Source organism: Hippoglossus hippoglossus, chromosome 3 (assembly GCF_009819705.1).
Source record: "Hippoglossus hippoglossus isolate fHipHip1 chromosome 3, fHipHip1.pri, whole genome shotgun sequence".
NCBI classification, from domain to species: Eukaryota; Metazoa; Chordata; class Actinopteri; order Pleuronectiformes; family Pleuronectidae; genus Hippoglossus; species Hippoglossus hippoglossus.
The window spans coordinates 14,686,834-14,706,491 of record NC_047153.1 but is presented as its reverse complement, the minus strand read 5'-3'; the positions used below and the strand labels follow the sequence as shown (position 1 = coordinate 14,706,491).

General features: G+C 39.2%; 2 protein-coding genes and 2 long non-coding RNA genes across 6 annotated transcripts in view; 2 read left to right on the top strand and 2 right to left on the bottom strand.

The window, feature by feature from the left end:
• Positions 1-1,416, bottom strand: part of myo1ea (myosin IEa) — a 50,752-nt gene extending 49,336 nt beyond the window's left edge. For 2 of the 3 annotated variants that reach the window (XM_034574018.1, XM_034574028.1), the window contains exon 1: positions 1,139-1,416. In XM_034574018.1, coding sequence (XP_034429909.1) covers positions 1,139-1,141 — 3 coding nt within the window. In that variant the 5' untranslated portion in view covers positions 1,142-1,416. The remainder of the gene's footprint in view (positions 1-1,138) is intronic. The other variant, XM_034574008.1, reaches the window with a different exon arrangement.
• Positions 1,417-4,094: 2,678 nt separating this feature from the next.
• On the top strand, positions 4,095-19,462 carry mtmr10 (myotubularin related protein 10). Its single transcript, XM_034574398.1, has 16 exons — positions 4,095-4,724; positions 6,394-6,454; positions 10,029-10,165; positions 10,677-10,749; positions 12,039-12,181; positions 14,125-14,218; positions 14,350-14,497; positions 15,260-15,347; positions 15,544-15,632; positions 15,808-15,938; positions 16,070-16,139; positions 16,606-16,676; positions 16,870-17,042; positions 17,152-17,322; positions 17,696-17,878; positions 18,572-19,462. Exons 1-16 carry the CDS (start codon positions 4,659-4,661, stop codon positions 19,181-19,183), a joined length of 2,310 nt encoding a protein of 769 aa, XP_034430289.1. The 5' UTR covers positions 4,095-4,658; the 3' UTR covers positions 19,184-19,462.
• The window catches only part of LOC117755000, a 19,387-nt gene continuing 13,594 nt past the window's right edge, over positions 13,866-19,658 (bottom strand). Inside the window, exon 3 of the long non-coding RNA XR_004612521.1 lies at positions 13,866-13,896. This is a non-coding gene — a long non-coding RNA (uncharacterized LOC117755000). The remainder of the gene's footprint in view (positions 13,897-19,658) is intronic.
• Positions 19,511-19,658, top strand: part of LOC117754999 — a 2,143-nt gene continuing 1,995 nt past the window's right edge. Inside the window, exon 1 of the long non-coding RNA XR_004612520.1 lies at positions 19,511-19,636. This is a non-coding gene — a long non-coding RNA (uncharacterized LOC117754999). The remainder of the gene's footprint in view (positions 19,637-19,658) is intronic.

The window sequence follows — 19,658 nt, the reverse complement described above, 5'->3', positions numbered from 1 at the left end:
TTGTTTATTGGTTGACCTGGGCACGGAACTACAAATCAAAATAAAGCTAAATCAGCTTATTCCGTCCAAAGCATCTTTTCTCTTTGTTTGAGTTTAATCTACTAAAGCATTTTCACCATTTCTAAGTTACTACAAGCATCTTTTTCTACATTATGTTCTATAAAAAAAGGCTTTTTTTGTATTAGCACAAATGGACAACATATAAAGCAATACAAATATATCTGACCTATATTTGATATTATTGTTATTGTCTTGGTCTTTATACATTATTTGCCTGGCTGGAGCCACTGAAACCCAATCTTTCCCAAGGAACAATAAAGTACTGATGATTTCTGATCTGATAGACCTATATATTTGGCTGATGGATTATTGATGAGGCTCTAAGATGCCATAATGCATGAAACATATTGAGGAATGGGATTAGTCAAGAGGAGATAACTATGAGGATGATCAACCTTTCTTTTCATTTTAACATGTTTTCATAACATTCCTGAGGTGTTAATTAGAATTCAACACAAAACCAAATTACAAACAATTACTTAATATCGATGTATCCAATAAGGAAGAAGCGGCCATATTGTCACAGTCATATAAACTTCAAGCAGAACGACCATCTTCCACAGTCAGGTGGCAGATCATCCACAGTGACCTGAGGAGCTGTCGCCAGAACGCAAGGATGAGGCAACATGACGTCCTCCTCCATTACCTGGCTCTAGGCGTGTCAGGAATGGCACCCAGTAACCAGGAAAAACCTGTCTCCACGAAATGCACGCACCCACAACAAGCCACACACATACGGTACACACACTCCACATGACACACGCTCCCTGCTGCGTCCTCCAAGACAAACCGGTTTTTAAAGAATGAGCTGAACCAATGTTTCTAAATGACACCTGACATCACATCAGTTCTGGGTCAGTGACTTATGATCACCTGCACTACAGCACTTATTTGTAAATATGTGGAAAAATACAACAAATATAGACATGAGATTTTCAAGTTAAAAGGAAACTTATGGAAACTGGAATTAGTGTCATTTTAGATATGTATTGACTGAAGCCTGTATCGGTCACACGTGGATCTATGTTAAATATTTGGATTATATTGACTGTGCCATAATAATGTAAACAGCACTCACCATCCTGTCTTCTACAGTGCTCCCTGTCTGCAGTCCAGCTGCTCTGTGTGAGGAACCTCAGTGAAGTCCAAACTCTTTCACTGAACTCGACCCGTTTCTTCCCGAACCCACAGGACGACAACACAAAATCCAAGTTCACGCCAGATGTTATTCCCGTTAGTGTGCGGACAGCGTGGAGGCGGCTCCTCCGTCCATGGTGCGATCGCTCCGGAGGGGTTCGACTCTGACAGCAGCGGCGTTCACACTGGATTCACACACTGAGACCGATGCCCTCAAACATCGCCTCTACACAACATAACACAGGAAACTGGGCCACGGCGACCAATCACGGGGCGCCGAGCGAGGAGCCTCATTAAATATTCATGAGTTACACCGAGAGACGCAACTGGGCATGCGCAGCTCCGGGACGTCCAAACAACAGGGTCAGGCACAAGTGGACAAAAAAGGTTCAACAGCAGCAGCAGCAGCACAACATGGCCCAACATCATATTGAGATGAAGAGTTTTTAACAATCAGCATCATGCAGATAGAAAGAGAATGAATTAATTTTGTCAACACGTAAGTTTGTGGGCCAGTGTCCAAAGTTCCACACATTTTACTTCACCTTTAAACATTATGTTTGGGCTTTTGGATGAAAGCAATCCCCAGATATTAAATGTGATTATTTAGCTAGGTATTGTTTTTAAGTTTCAAAGCTGGATCAGCAACTTTTTATAATCAATTTTAAAATACTACATTATGTAGTTCTGGTGAAGGGATGGACTATATGGGACTTTGAAAGTGCTTTACCTGCCATATGTTTATTTCTGTTTCTAGATCTATGGGTAAATGCAATTATTTTTGAATTATTGGACGGATCCTATCAAATTAACTAGTGACTAAATTACCAAATAAATGTAGTCAAGTAAATATTAAATGATGTTGACCGAATTAGCAGAAAAGCTAAATACTCAAGTAAAGTACAAGTTCCTCAAAAGTGATACTACATAAGTACACAACTTGAATAAATGTTTACAAAAACCTGTAAAAACTGTATTTAATATTTTTTGGCTGCCTTCTGTTTTTGCAAACATCCATAACAACTTTTATTCCAACAGTATTTCAAATGTCTATTACTTTTTAACATCATTTTGTTTATATCTTTGTCAAATGAAGCCTTTTAACACTATAGAGTCAAATTAAACATTGACCTACAGCAGTTCTGTTTAGAGGCAGCTGGCAATTCCCTGAGTTGTGTCATATGCAAAATAGTACAAGGCTGTGACACAACATTATCAGACGACCTTTACATCCTGTCATGAAATAATCATTTGCTGGATAGATGTTGGATCCTAGTGTCTCTGTTTCACTGGGTTATATCTACACTGTTTTAAAAAGAAGTTCACATTGTGTCCTGTAAATAACCCCAACTCTCTCTTCAGACAAATACAATCCACAAGCGCCTTAGGGAATCTCTTTTGAAGTGAAGGAGAGGCACTGGCATCCTCCTCTCTCAACCCGTCTCCTGCCAGACTGAGGCTCGCCTTGAAATCATGTTGGGCAGTGAGGCGACTCTCTGGGTGTGACCTGTCTAACAGGCTGCCTCTGTATGTGGCTGACACATAGGCCTAATGTGCGTGTGAGTGTGTGTTATTTTATATCAAATAAATCTAAGAATATTAAATCAATATAAATTCCCCACCACAACATATAAAACAGGTGTAACCCATGTCCCAACAAACCCCTGGCAAACAAAAGCTGTTCTACTGTAAAAAGAAAAGATAAGTGAGCTTTGGTGATACTGGTGATACTGTTGGTGCAGTATTTTGTCTCCACCCAGTGGACATTGTAGGACAAAACAGACACCAGGACAAAAACTTGAAAATATCTGTGCATCGTTGATTTAGATGTGCAATCACAGCAGGCATTTACAAAGAGCATTATGAAAATCTATGCAAGAGTTTAGTAGAGTCTTTGCAGGCATCCATTTTTTCTAATGAAGCACTGTTATTGTCAACATTTTTACATGCATTTAACAGCTTTATATACTGTAATACTGTCAACTTGTGTGTTACATTTTAGGACACAAAAATCATGTCTTATGAGGATTTTTTATTTCTTTACAGGTACTAATTATCAAATCAAATTTTGCTATGTACAGCAAGGCCAAAGATACGTTATTTTTGCATTTTTTGTTTATGGTTACAACAATTTTCAGGGACCCTTTTTGTGCAGTGCATGCCATTCTCTGATGTGTTTTGAAAGGGCAGCAAAATTAAATATTATTGACTTGGCTCTAAATGTGATACAATTTTTTTTTTTATATCTTCGGCGTTGAATCATTCGAATACATCTCAGCAACAGATGTGGAGAGAAGAGCAAAACTCTAGCCAGCCAAAAAAACTCCAGTAATTAACCAATAGTGCCACCTAGTGCACAAGACTTACAAGATAAATGTAACTCTGTTGGAAGATCTTGAATAAATTCAAATAAAATACACTTGGCTCTGAACTGTTAAAGGCTTCGTAAAATTATACAAATTTAAAATAGTGTTGGGATAAAAATGTAATGGATGTTTGCAAAAACAGAAGGCAGCAAAAAGATAAGAGTTTTTGCAGTTTATTGTGTTTTATATATATACATATTTTTATTTTTTGTATTTTATGGAAGTTTGAGCTTCAGAAGTTTCATTTTAATAAGTAGAACATGCTAACTTATTGTTCACACATCGAGTTTGTGTGGAGCGAAGCTATTGTAAAAAATAAAAAAAAAGAGGCACGCCCGTTTAGCCTCAAGTTCCCAGGGTCTCATGGGAGTTGTAGTCAGTGGGTGGTGCACTTGATGAACGCAAACAAGAATAATCGTTGTTTTATCGCTCAAATAAGAAAAGTATCCATATATATCACCACGCACACTAGTATATATCTATCTGTGTGATAATATGAGCAGAGTTGCTTCGTGTCCGGCTCCAGTTCACTCAGAGAAAGTCTCGGGACAGAAATAAGGCTGAGGAGCGGAGCCCGGAAACAGGGCGGGACCTCGGCTCTGTATAAACATGGCCGCTAAGTCCTTCGCAGCACCAGGTACTGCGTGTGGGTGAATTAGTCAGACTTTGAGGAAGTCGCCGAGGTAAACTAGCACAGGAGCGGGCGGAAAGAAGATGTGGACACGCGACGGGGGGTCTCTGAGCTATTTCACCCGGTTCCCCTCAGCGCGAGGACGGCTTTTATAAACTCCATGCAGCACTTTAAGCTAGCTAGCCAACGAAGCTAACGCCGACGTCTCAACGGTAACTTCTGTCAACTTTTTTTTTTTTTCATCCAGCGAGTCCGACGTGCCACTTGACTGCGTGACGGAATGGAGGAGAGCTGCCGCGTCCGGCCAAGCGTGTCCGCATGAATGTGTTATTACCCACTGAAGGCTCGGGCTGACTCGGTGCGAGGCTGAGTCCATCTTTAGAGGAGCTTTCCCCCTTTTGGTTTGTGTCTTTTTATTTTTTCCACTGGCAGCCGCCGAGCGTGCGACGGGGCGGACGTAAACAATGTTCTCTGTCAAACCCATGAAACCCATGAAACCGACCTTCAAGAGTTATCTTCCTCCTGTGCAGGTGAGTGTTTTTATCACAGCGGGTGTTTGCTTTCCACTCCGGGCTGCCAGTAAACAATGTCGGGTCATTTCTTGAGTTTATTCTGGTGTGAAGCTGTCGTCACTGGGGTGTCGAGGATGTCTGACGTGTGCCTGAGCTTATGAGAAGATACTGGGCTGTGCAGGTCTGACAGCATTTAAAACGAGCTGTAGTGGGATTCAACTTTAAAGCAGCATCACCAGAAAGCTGAAGCATGTAGGATAACTACACTGTGTTTTGCTCTGTGTTTTCCCCGGGTGGCTAATAGCAACAAGAGTTCCTTCCTGCTGATGTAAAATTTAGAGAATTGAAACTTGCAGAGTGAATCTAAAAGTGAATCGTAGATTTAATTTTTAATTTTTATACTGTTATAATTTGGCATCCTTGGATTTACCAACAGTTTGATGTATATTATGCACAGCAAGTGAAATGGGGTTTGCTTACAGACCCTGGTGGTGCAACCCAAACAAATCCAGTGTTTGTATGAACATGGTCAGCAGTAGTGTTGAGAAGTGGTTTGTGTTGAAAGTAGCTGACATTGGTTAGGATTAAGGTTATTGTCATGGACTTGCTCTGGTAGAGCTAATCGTGTTATTTATTTAGTCCTGTATGACAAATTTGCCACTGATTGTTTTATAGTCTGCACAGCAAACTGTCAAAGCAAAGACTAAATAGAAAAAGCAATGATTACTTATATATTTTCAAGGTTTATGCTTTCAAGATAGGATTAAATCCGCCATTTGCAGTGATAGGAGAGAGAGCATCACTGAAATGCTTCTCCAAGATGAACAATGGAGGAGTGGACTGTGAGTGTAAACCGAAGACATTTTCCAAAGTGGTAGTGGTATTATTTAATTAAGTAATGGTCTTTACACTATTTGAAGAGATGGGTTGTTGCACCTTAGGAAGCTCCAGCTCTTTAAGTGCTTTGACTATTTCATTCAGCTTTCTCTTGCACAGTGCAGTCCTAGTATTTGTTGTTGCTGTTTTTCTGAGCACATTGGATCTTCAAGAAGACAATTGCTGTGAGGTTAAATCACTTACTTTTAGATTTATTTTGAGGATATTTACACCTACACAGATGTGATGTGCAATACAGAAATTGTGACCACGTTTATACATAATCATATGTGTAAATTCCTGAATGATCCCTACACACTGACACTCTTAAACCTGAAACTCAGCATTTCTTTTAGTCATTCATTCACAGTCATTGTGCTGAAGTAGGGCCAACAGTGGAAAACACTGGACTGCCCAGACACTAAAGGAATGTCACTGCATATGCAAGTATGAGCAGTATTTGTGGATGGTGTAATAGTATCTTCTAGTTTTCTTCAGAAATCTTGCAACAGGCTTATCCTCACTTACTGCATGCTGTAGATGAAACATTTGCAACATGAACTCCCCAAAACAAACCATAACAGCTGTTAGGATAATCAGCATGGTTTTATGACAGCTGTCAATGAATCATAGGTATTTGAAAGTCCTATTAAAAGTCTCGTGCTTTGTTTACAATGAACGGACACATTTGAGTTGTAATTCTCTCGCCCCTCCCCCTTGTAATGGCAGGTGATTGCCTTGCCATAATTCATTTACCCTCCAATGACTTAGTGTTTAACTAACTCTGATGTGAATTATGCTTTTTCTCCAGACTGATGGGAAGAAAACCTTTGAACCGCCTATTAAGAAGTTGGAACCCAAGTTACTTCCAGGTACGTTTTTATTTTATGCATTATCCCAAAAATAGTTAAAAGCACAAACATATACTGGAAAGCAGTTCTCACATTCTCAGCATATTAAAATATTATCTAGACACAATGTTAATAACCAGACAAAAGACTGTATTTACTTCAGAATCGTATACACAACTAGACAGAACAATGTCTTTGGCATTTTTACAGACCTCTTAATCAGTCCATTTTGTTTTAATGATAGCAAAAACAAAATGTACAAATTGGCCTGATTATCAGACTTGTGTGTTGTTACTCAAGACATATTGTATAATAAGCTCCATCTAAACAGTTGTAAGAAGGTGCTTGAGTAGTTGGATCTGAATTAATAGCTGAGGTGAGGCTGTCAGCAGAATTTTCTCTGAACTAGCTGTTCCAAGTCACACTAAATGGGATTGCTCTGATGACTTAAATTGTAAAACCTCAGAAATGAAAAATAGAAAAATTGTGGGTTTTTCGTTGTCTCCAGTTCTGACCATGAAAGAATGGATGGACTTTAAGTCCTCCTATATTTTTCACAGTGCCGTCTGTGTTTAATCAGACTGGTCTAACAAGCCTTTCAGCAAACATGTCAATCTGTCTATTCCTATGCAAATTGTGGCAGTCTTAAAACTTATCTCAGTGCTAACAATTGTTGTGGACATTGATTATTGTCTTCACAGAACATTACAGTTTTCACAGAGCATTATAAATTTCACTTCCACATATTATTTCCCGTTTGTAGCTTTCACAAGTGTCATTTCATATAAATGGAGGCAATATGTAAGTTTTTACAGTAGATGGTCCTTTCAGGTCTGTGATTCTTTGCCGTATGGTGTTGCGGGTAAAAGCCTCTCACGACATCTAATATTGGAGTTTGTTTTGCAGCTCTCATCAGTAAACTCTCTGTACTGTTGTGGTGATTGTTGTGTAGGTGGTCAAAGAGGTTAGACGTCTTTGAGTCTCTTATGGGGACTCGTCTGCAGCTTTTAGGAAGTACAGATTTTGTTCATACCCAAACCACATCCATGCAACAGAAGTAGCAGCTCTTTTAGGTATACTATACTATATGTAAGACATGAGTGAAGGCTCAACAATGCTGTTTAAGTTCATGAGAAACTTTTGATAGACCTTTGCCTCAAGTTATGAGTCTGTTATCCCTCGTTACTCTCTGTCTCTACTTTTACTTGTACTTGTTTCAATGTACCTTTTACTCTCCAGAATTTCAGTAGCAACTTCAGTCTCTGTACTACTGGTTTTAATCTGTGAAAATAACGTGTGGATAGAATGAATTCAGTGATCGTTAATATGGTGTTAAAAAGGCCTTTTTCTTTTTAAGATTATCACGAGCATCGTCAGAAGGCCTCAAACCCCAATCGTCAATAGATTAGTTAGTCATCACAACTCTAAGAGGTTTCTATTCAGTCATCGTGTTTGCTGTTTTCTCATGATGTCACGAGGATTTGCAAACGTCTCCCTGCCAGTGATACTTGCATGAGCAACAAAGTGGAGCAAAGTGCTAATTACAGCACAGTGCCATTCCTTCCATCTGTCGGTCAAATGTTTTTCTTTCTTTACTGCTTTAAGTGTTTAGTGTAAAAAAAAAAGTAAGATATGGATTCTCATAATACTGTGCCCGCTAACACGTGACTTACAATAAGTGCAGTTAATTAATTAATATGAGTGATGAGAGCGTTCATTATAAAGATTTATTTTGGTTAGAGGGTGAGTAGTTGACTCATGAGTCTCATGGACACGCCCTTTGCATAGTGTCATGTTGTGTGTTTCTTGAGAGTAACTATGCAGATATATCCTCTTTAAAAATAAATAAAAAGAGGAACAGATTAATTTAAGTTAAGTTAACTTTTGCATCTTTTTGCATATTGTTTTTTTAATCACTTTTCAGACCGGTTTCAAACCTGCTTTACTGAAGTCAAGTGTGTTTTTAATAAGGCCAATGTCAACATGAGAATTTGATTGACCTGCTAAATGGCTGTTAAAGCAAACTTTCCATCCAGTCCCAGGCAGCATTTACTGCTGAAGGACTGTAGCTCCCTCACCATCCCGATTTTGGAGCTCGACAGACGAGGTTAGACAATGATCAGCTTCCTTGTTGTTAACACACTGCACATTAGATGTGCGCTACTCAGAGGCAGAGCTTTGAAGTGACTGCAGGACTCCACCCTGTTGCCCCAGTTCATCTTTTAAAAAATCCCAGGGGCAACTTTTTATAGCCATGTTTTTGTCTATGCATTTATTTGGTCATCATGTTAAGGGCTAAGGGTCATTTTACCCATGAAATACAGTATATGAATAGCTGCTTGATTAACCCTAAGTGGAAATAAAATCTATAATGTGACTTTCATGTGCCAGAACTGAAGGGAGTGACTGTTCCACTTATCACTGTAGAAACTGTGTGTGGCCTCTGAGCTTTTTCTCTGCCAGACAGAAACCTTGTGTAACGTAGCTTCTTTTTTTCAACAACAATGCTACCCTTTCAGAAAAAGATTTATAATTTGTTATGTGTAAATGACCTAAGCTTCCTGCTTGTTGTCATTACTGTTGATAGATGGTAGAGCATTATGTGATGGTTTCTGATGTGCTTTTGCAGAATCACAACATTTACCACTGACAATTCAAAATGAGGCATAACGTGCTGTTTTCTGTTGATCTTAAGCATAGCAAGATGAAGCAATGTTATTTAGGAAGCTTATGAAACATTACTGCCGTTTTCCTTCCTGCTCACTAAGACAGAAAACAACAGAGGTTCACAGTCAACAGGTCAAATCTCTGTTCAACTAGTTGAACTTGTTTTTTGACTAAGTGGCTTTGATGTGACTTTAAGGCATGTGAAGTCTCTGTAAAGTGTTATCCTGGATAGTTGATAGTAGCTAACACTCCTTATTCTAATGAAAGGCAATTGTAGGCATTTTTTGAGCCACATTCTTGTGAAATTGAGTATTATGTATGTGCTAAGGTCATGTTACTCATAAGCAATATGTGTGTTGTGACTTATATCAGTATCAGGTTATCAATGTCACTATTTACCTTCAACAGTGTCATTAAGACTAAAACCTGTAACTTTGAGCTACCACTCTTTATGCATTTTAATACACAATGTCAACCGGGAGGATAACAGTGGAAAGCAGAAGATGTTATCCAGGAGTTATTCTGTATGCGTGGAGATGTAAACCAAAATCTCTAAATTGATCATTTGTAATGATGAGCAAATCATCTTAAATCCATGAAATATACCCAGGTCAAAGCTGTATGTTTGTAAGTTAGACATATCTTTACTGTCACAATTTCTGTGAGTTTTAATATTTATTGTTAAACATTGATTATACATAATAACTTAAATCGCATGTAACATTCACAATGGGTTAAGGTGTAGATGTGTAACTAATACTGAGAAAGAGAAAAAGGTTCTGCCACTTGTCTGTGTGGTAACAGGATGTTACTTCATTGTAGTAGCTTTTTACTTTGCCTTTCTAATCCTCATTTTCTGCATATTTCTTTGAACTGTAGAACTTAACTAACTTTACAAACTTCTTTTTTTCCATTTGTTGGTCATCAGGGGAGATAGTTGTTAATGAGGTGAACTTTGTGAGGAAATGCATCAGCTCCGACAGCAGCCAGGATGACCTTTGGGGGAAGTTGATATGCACCAACTTTAAGGTCTCCTTCATCCTCCAGGATGCCCCACCTAAACAGGTATTTGTGTGGTTTGAGGTTTTTTTAAAGCTGTCAAACTCTGCTATGAATAATTATCCACCCTTCAAATCTATAATGCTATGGATCTGTTAAAGTGTGAAAGGTTTAAGATAGCTGTTTTTAATGTTGTCTAAAGTATATCAGGCTTGTACAATTTTTAGCTTAATATTTGTGAAACCTGTTGGTGCCACAAGTATCCTCCTGAATAGCTCATGTTTCCACAGCCATGATTGCATGTGCAGTGCATCTGGCAAGGAGGAAGGAAAACTGTATTTTCCTGCACAACATTGTGAGTGATATCGCACAAGAAGTGAGAGAACAGACGTCATTTCCAGCCATGCTGCAGATTGTTGTTGTGATAACAGAGTTGAACCTGATCACTCCTCGGGTTGAGGGAATTAACTTGATCCACCATGCAGTGTTTTCAGATGATATTTATGGGTGCAGGAGAACTTTGTATAGAATATCAATAGTACTGTTTTTTTTATTGTTGCTGTTGCCTTTAACACAGAAGTCCCACTTGTCCCACCTGCTGCTTGGAGAGCACGACATCCCCCTGACCTGTCTTGAACAAGTAGTAACAGGTACGTCTGTTCGCCACATTTGTATTGGCAAACATAAGTTTATCACAGGTTTTGCATCTGGTTACCAGCTTTTAAATGTTAATGTCTGATTAGTTACTAGAATAAAAAAAAGCTTTATTATTTTTATAATGATATTAGATGAATAAAAGCATTCTTTTATTAGCACATTTACAATGTATTTATCAAATGTGTAATCAGTCAAATTTCTGATGATTGGATAATCAATCAGCTCTTACAGCACAAACAGCCTGACCCAGTCATTGTCGAGTGATCCACAGTCGTATGTAAAGTTAGAGGGGCCCAGTTGTTCCCTCATTAATCTTTGACAGCATGGATCCCTTTTGTTGATCATTCCTGCTCAGCAATCTGATTATAAGTGAAGTCACAGCTAAGGCCGTGTTTAGTGGCTGCGCAGCCTGGCCAGGATTAGACTTGTTTTTATTTCTCATTGCTGTCAATTGCTGACAGTGCAAGGGCAACTGCCCAGAGCAAGGTTTGTTGTGTTACAGTGATACAGCACAAGGCTTTGTTTTACCCTGCTTGTTTTTCTGACCTGTTAGAACTGGGCCACCAGACATTACATTGCCATTATGGGATTTGCACAAATACAGGAGCGTTGAGATTAAAATTAACCTGACAATACCGATGAGTGATGTTTTGACATAACTACTTGTTTCTTTATATAATGTATGCTTAGGATGTGTAGTATGGTCTCAATCCACCAGAGAGAGTCAAAATCCTCAATTATGTCTAACTTCATGTTGAAACTCATGAATCATAATGGATAATATTCTTTCAATTTAACATGTCTCCATTTACACCTGGAATTAAAATATGATCTGTAATATTATATATTGAGGTTAAACTCATGGGTTACTGCCCTGTATAAATGCAGCACTCTTGCAACCTGACACCCCCACTCCCACAAATATCCTGCAAACATGACGTATCGATGCACAAGGATGGAACATTAAATATTATTGTTGGGCTTAGAAAAAAGCTTTTCATTTAGTTTTTAATTGGTCAGTTTTCTTTTCAAATTCTTATTGCTCTGCTGTGGCCTATCTGATATAAACTGATACAACACTTTGTGAAATAGCAACCAAATGTTTTTATTCTAAAAATAATGTAAAAGAGTGCATCTGGCATTCATTAGTGCGTTCAGCTGTAGCACAGATATGTGTGAGTGTTTTGTAGATGAGTGCAAAGGGGAAGCTCTAAAATTCAGTCCTGCATATTTATATCTGCATTAGTTGAAGTTTTATCATCGTCTTTTGTGTTCCTCTCAGTGAATGATACAAAGGGAAAGAAGAAGGTGTTGGGGTCCAACCAGAAGCTGAAATTCAATCCCACTGAGCTCATCCTGTACTGCAAAGACTTGCGCATCATGAGGTTCTGCTTTGATGAGGCCGGGCCTGAGAGTGCCAAGAAGGTGGGTGATACAGAAACTCTGCTCAGAGACTGTTTATTTAAGAAACTTCTAACATATCCACTCAGTTTGGATTTGGAGACAAAGTCTGTAAGTGGAAATTGTGATAAATGAATGGCAAGGATTCTTCTAAATGCAACTCAAGAAAAGTAAAGTGGTTAAGTGTAAAACTTGAAAATTTCACAACTGACTTTGGCACCCCTTGTGGCACAAACATTGTCATTGGCCATATGTGTAAACTCGGAGTGCGTAAAAACGACATAATTTGGTCTTTGCGAACACAAATGATGTATATGATTCTTTGCGCGTGGAGCCGGAAGTGATATCCAATCACAAGAGACACATTGAGGATGTATTTTAATGCCAGGTGTGAACAGGGCCTAGATCTGACCAGGGGACACAGATGGAACCAGTTTTCTCCACAGTTTAATCACACCAAATTCAGCTAATGAAGTATTAGTATTTATTTTCTGTTACTTCACTTAGAAATTACCGTTCCCTTTTCTGAGTTTCCTCTGCTCATTTCACTGTTGGCTGTTGCTGACCAAACTTTTCCCTTTCTGACTCTGTGAGCTCACTACATGCACTCACTACACACTAAGCTTTGACAACTTCCTCAGAGACAAGGATATTTATATCATAAAAACAGTTTAGTTCTTCTCACTCGCGCTCAACCTGAAGAGAAATGACACTTCTCACAACAACATTTCTGTGATGCCATTAGCCAAACAATGGATAGGAGACGTTAAACAATGGCATTCAGGGCAGAGGAAACCGAGAGTCATCCAGAGTGCAGAAACAACTGGCAGCGTGACTCTGACTCATCTCCTGCTCGGAGAGATTGGAGGGACAGATGTTTCATTCTTCACACTGGAGCTCAGTTTAGTCGGGTCCAAGTATTACAAGTAGGGGACATTGTGATGAGATGAATTTTATAGTAGGCATACATTAAAATGATGTGTCTTTTAATTAAGGTTCGGGAACTGGTGTCAAATATACAGATACTTCAATAGCTTTGTATATTAATATAACGTTTTAATAGTTGAAGATATCATAAATCGAGAGGTGGTGCGTTCAGACATTTTTCCACAAAGGAAATTAAAAGGAATTTTAAGTAGAAGACTATGACTAATGTGGAATTTTGTAAGCTGATGCCGATAATGATATTTGGGAGTAAAAGATCTGAGATACCAATGTATCGGCCAATGTAATTTGAGGCTTGATATTATTATATTATAGATATACAGTATATTTACTATAAATTAGTGTAAACAAAAAGAAAACACTAATACAACCCAATTCATAGAGCTTGACTTGGAAAAATAAGCAGCATTTTAGCATAAAATGTAAACAGCACATATTATCTTCATTGTAAAGTCTCACTATGGAGTAAGGGAGCTATATATCTCTTGCCATTTTTAACATTTTATTTGTTTACAACAAAATATTGAAGGTTGACTATGTACAGAGAACTGAAATAGAAACAGGTCTGCCCTCCCTCACGCCTTGTGAGTTTATTTTTGGACACCATGTACATAATTACAGTGTGAACCTAAAACAGGGCTCAGGTCTTTTTTTCTTTGTGACATATGGAATTAAGCCAGTCTATAATAGTGTATTTTGCCAAAGGAAATTACAGAGTTGGACACACACACACACACACACACACACACACACACACACACACACACACACACACACACACACACACACACACACTTTTATTCACAGCATTACTACTGAATGGAGTGCTTTGTGTGACTCTGGTGGGGCCACAGAGAGAATCAATCCTGAGCAGCAGACTGTCAAACATTTACTTTCCCAGATTTCACTTGTTCTTGTGTTTTGTGTGGTAAAGAACTTGAATTTTTAGCAAAAACCAGAGTTCAAATGAAGTCGATTGTACTGTATATCCCATAAAAGTACCATTGTTCTATATCTTCTAGGTTTGCCTTGCTATTGCCCACTATTCCCATCCAGCTGATCTCCATCTTCTATTTGGCTTTGAGTATCAAGGACGACGATACCATGAATCTAAAGGTACCCTACAGAATAACTCATTCTGAAAGACTCTGAAAGACATAACATGTGTCTTAACCAAATTCTACAACTAGGATTTGATATATCTGCATTATGCAAAAGAAATCATCTCAGTGTTTCTGTATTTCCAGAGGATCGAGTCAATGGTTCCACCCCTCGAGGAGGATTGCAGACCCCCATTTTTGACCGTCCATCTGACTGGGATCGAGAGGTCAAGAGGACGAGTGCTTCAGGGTGGAGGGTGTGCTCCGTCAACGAGAGTTATGCCATCTCACAGAGGTTTTTAACTTGTGTTTTTTGTTGTTGGCAATTTATGATGGACTTTGTAGGAAATGTATGTCTGTAGCTCCAACAGTTTCTCTAAATTGAAACTCTAAATTGAATCCACTACTCATACTTGGTATTTTTTGGCAGGACATTGTATGTACACTGTGCACATTTCTGCTTATTTCATAAGTGACTTGTCAAGAAAATGTTTTTGTGAATGTCGCATTGTAACTTGCAAGTCCATTGTAGACAGTACACACTATTCATCTGAGTTCAGTGGTGACATCATGGTGAATTTCAGAGTAAGGAATAAGGATTGTACAGTGTTAAATGTGCAGGTGGAGAAAAGACGCCTGTATGGCCTAATAGTAGTTTCCACCAAACCGTACACATCACATGGGGCTGAAGCAAAACTGACACTCCGATTAACTTTTCCTTTATTAAAACAAACCTTGCTGCTATAGACATTCACCAGCTTGAATATGTGGCAGAGACACAGAACAACAAAACCAGTGCTAACAGGTTATTTTCAGTACAACCAAGGCTTCATTACCAGTAGTATAATTCTATATGAAAGCATCAAACGACGCAGTCAAAGCTGTGCTCGGCTCATTCTTTCCTGTGGGATCACACTTTGTGACTTTAGTTAAAAGTTTTGGGAAACATGAAAGTATTTTTTTTTTCTCACGTGTGTCCTCTGCATTTTGTTTTCTAATGGTGTCTTATATTATATTCCTTTGTAACCCCATTCTCTTTCTCTAAACCACTTCTCAGTCTTCCAGAGTACGTCGTTGTCCCAGTTTCTCTGGCAGATCAAGATCTGAAGCAGTACTCTATATTCTTCACTGATAATCGCATCCCTGTGAGTATCTAAGCTCAGAAATCCCCATTAAATTTGATCTGTTTGTCAAACTCTGCTATCCATATGAGATATGCATTAAGATCTACGTACATTTGAGGGTCACCTGTGTGGTCATTTGTGATCATTATCTGCTAGTTTGATTCATCAGTGCATCCTTTCTCTTTTCTTCTATTAACCATTGCATTCTTTTTCAAAGCTCTGGTGCTGGAATCACCCCAATGGGAGCGCTCTTGTCCGTATGGCCAGCATAAGTGATCCATTACAGCAGAGGAAGATTGAACAGAGGTAGAGCAAAAGTCTCAATTTCACTCTTTATATTTAACCTAATCATTATAAGAGAGTGTAATAATATATCTTTACTTTCGGTTTTTAATAGTTAACTGTTTAACTGCTGTAATAAGTTAAATGGCGTTTGGTTGTTACAGCAGTTTTGATACTAATCTGTCCTGTGTTGTGGTAGGATCTTTACTGCCATCACTAAAAGCCACCCACAGCGAAGTGACGTGTTCAAGTCGGATCTGGACAAGTGTCTGCCCAACATCCAGGACATCCAGAGCGCCTTTGTCAAAGTCCGGCACATCTGTGTCATTGGTGAGCTCCACTGCACGGTTTAACAGTCACACTCTTATTACCACTGCAAATAATAAACTTCTGTCCTGTGCACAATTCTATGCTGTGGAAATGGAAGAAGTTTATTTACATGGTTTGACTTTTATGTGCAGATCCTTTTGAGGAGTCTGAAGAGAGGTGGCTTACATCCATTGAAAACTCACGATGGCTGGAGCACGTCAGGTATGTAAACAACACAACACTCTTCATTAACTACCACAAGACTGGTAGTTTATGAAGACTCAAAATTTAAATGTCTTGCTGGCCTTAATGCTATTTGTATTTTCCTAGTTTTATCTGGAATATAACAAACCTGCATGAACATCTTGTGGATTAAGTTGCATGTGAAAAATTATCATTGTAGATACATTTACATATCCTATGTAACTTCAAGTGTTTCTTTGAAACTACATTGTAAGTTCTTAATTTTCTTTATTGTCAGAATAATATAAATATACACCGATGAGATGAGTTACTGTTTGGATAGCAGGATTATTTTAAAATTATATGTCTGTCAACAATCGAAAAATACATAATCAAGTTTATTTCAATGTAAAGCTATGAATGCTAATCAGTTTTTTCTTTTTAGGAAATAGTACTTCATATATTTCAATGTCTGTTAACATGTATGTTCTGCTTGTGACCCAAGGGCCTTTTTGAAGCACTCAGCTGAGATTGTCTACACTCTGGATGGAAAGAATGCTTCAGTCATTCTCCAAGGTAAAACTCTTTTTTTATGATAATTTTATTGGTCCATCATTTGTGATCTTTCAGCAATATTTAGCTTTAAATAGATGTTACATATCCCACATGACCCATTTAAAAATTCCTTAAATTAAACTATTTTTCCCACCTGAAAGTGCGGTGAAAATACTTTCCTTGACTTTTGGTGTCTCTCCTTGCACCTGCACAGAGGAAGAAGACAGAGACCTGAACTGTGTGGTGTCGTCATTGGTGCAGCTCATGTTGGACCCTCAGTATCGCAGCCTCACTGGCTTTCAGAGTTTGGTGCAGAAGGAGTGGGTGATGGCTGGCCATCGCTTTTTGGACAGATGCAACCACTTAAAGAAGAATGACAAAGAGGAGGTATGCTGTGGAGAACTAAACTTAATCCAGTCAGAGTAGCTGACCTAACGATTTTCCTGAGACACTCGTGCTTCTTTGTCATTTATTTCTCTGTGTTGTGTCGTTCTAGTCTCCACTGTTCATGCTGTTCCTGGACTGCGTGTGGCAGATGATAAACCAGTACCCAGCAGCGTTTGAGTTCACAGAGACCTATCTGACAGTACTGAGTGACAGCATGTGGATTCCACTCTTCAGTACTTTCCTCTTCAATTCTCCCAAACAACGCACTAAGCACTTAATGGTAAGGGATGGCTTATATCATATATAATATATATACTTTTTCATTTAGTTTAATGTTTTCCTACGTAAAATATCCATATGCGTCAGTGGAAGTGAGTAGTAGAAGTCATGTTATTATACCAGGTGATAGTGTGTAGCCAAGCAACAAGTTTTTGAGGCCTCACCTCATGTTGGAGACTATAATTTCCTCTGTGGGTTTCAGATAATTGACAGGAAACAGTGCAACGTATTGCACAAAGATAGAATAACATCTTGTCATCACCAACTAATTTTACACAAGAAAATTATGTTTCTTGTTTACTGTCATGTATTGTCTGTGTAATACCACTGTATGTGCAGATGTACTGAGAATGAATAATGTCTTTCCATTACAGGAATTTGCCAAGATTAAAGCCATCCCTCAAGGAGAAGACCAGGTTGTGTTTTTCCCTCCTGTTTGGGACTGGTCGAAGCAGTTCTCCACCAAAGATCAAACCCTCTTTAACAACCCCATGTACGTGGGCAAAGGAGCTGCCTGTGTTCAGAACGGGGGAGTGAAAACCTTCACACGCACAAAGGTATGTAACGCACAGAGTCTTACAAGTTTATAGAAGCAGTAACGGCACATTGTTAAATGTGTTTGCCCTCTTAATGGATGTGCTACAAAAACTTAAGACTGAGTTTTATTGTTTTCATCCATGTTATAAGTTCGTTCATTCTTTATGCTCACCCATATCTTTAATTTGTTAAGATTGTTTTGAACTCAGATCAATTACTAAGTATGTAGACTTATACCCAGACAGAATTTTATGTGCGTAAACATTATTCTTTCACTGGAAATATAGTAGGTGAGTTGTGACTGTTCATTACATAGGCATGTTATTATCAAGGTCAGAATAGGATCAGTAATAATGTGTAGAAATGTTAGATAAACGTCACTTCAGTCATCTGCTCTCTTCAGCCTGGAAGGTATCACTTTGCGGAAACAGAGATTCTGAGAGTAAATGTTTAACGTTGTTAGTCCATCCGGTCAGCAACTTTGTTCACTGCTGCTGAGATTGTATGGGCAGCCTGTTGTTGTGGTATCATCAGCAAACACAAACCGAAGAGGAATTACCACACAGAAAATAGATTAACCTTTTGGCTAAACTTGATGTTTTCAGGGTCATGATCCAGGGGTAAAGTTGAGAATGTGGAATATGTGAAATCTGCTACTGCAGATCACAGACAGTTAGTGGGAATAATCTAATACTGTGTCCTTCCTCCTGCAGAAAACCTACAGTTCCTCTGTGCGAGCGTCGCCGGCCTCTCTGCGTAATGGGCTGAGGGCTGGAGAGGACACACTGACCCGCCGGGCATCTCTGCTGTCGGAGCTGAAGCCCGATTTCTCAACAGTGAAAGAAGAGAGCCCGGCAGAGCGCTTCTTCAGGGACTGGTTCTCTCAACCTACCGACCAGCAGGGCCTCCTGATTCCCCTGCTCATTCCCTCGCACGTGGCTCTCTGGAAGCTCTACTTTCTCCGCTGGGTCCCTGAAGCCTGCATTCCCAAAGGGGGCTCCATCACTGCCTACCACAAGCTCTCCCAACTGGTCGATGAAATTGAGATACTGCAGAGTCAGCTCAGGCAGTATAAGGGACCCAGTCCGGGCAGCACGCCACTCCCCAGCCCTCATGGGCCCCCTTTAACCCAAAGGAGGATGTATTTTAAGGCCAGTCCCCAGAACGACCCCCCTACACCTCCAGACTTCCTTAACTCCTCCTTTCCTTTCACCCCAGTGGGAAATCTGTGCCGCCGCAGTATCCACGGGACTCCCATTAGCAAATTTCTGAACGGGGCGAGGATCTGGCTTTCGACAGAGACTCTTTCTAATGACACTGTCTGAGGACGTAGGGCTTTTAGGTTCACTTTTCTGTCCAGGTCTGTTTATTTTCTATGACCTCTTTCGTAAACACCAAGAATGAAAACATGCATTAGAAGAAATGTAACTTTGAACTTCTGATTTATTTATAAGCTAGAATTGGCACCATTGATGCTGCACCAAAATCTGAGGTAATTTCTAAACTGAAGTGTCATCAGTCGTTCACCATTACAGCTGAGGAATTCAGATTCTCTGTAGTGCACCCTCTTAACTGGCCAGTGAGTTGTTACTGTGAGGTGTCCTCTGACTGTGAAAGATCATAATTTTTTCTTTTAAATGTATATTCTTGTCCACTGCTTTTCCTTTGTGCTGAGCAAACTTCATGACCCACAAGAGCATCGCTTTTAGAAATTTACATTTAGAGTCCAAGATTTACCTTTGATTCACTGCGTGCACAACTGTAATGAATTCAGTGAAGTTGATCTTTCTTTGAATTCCA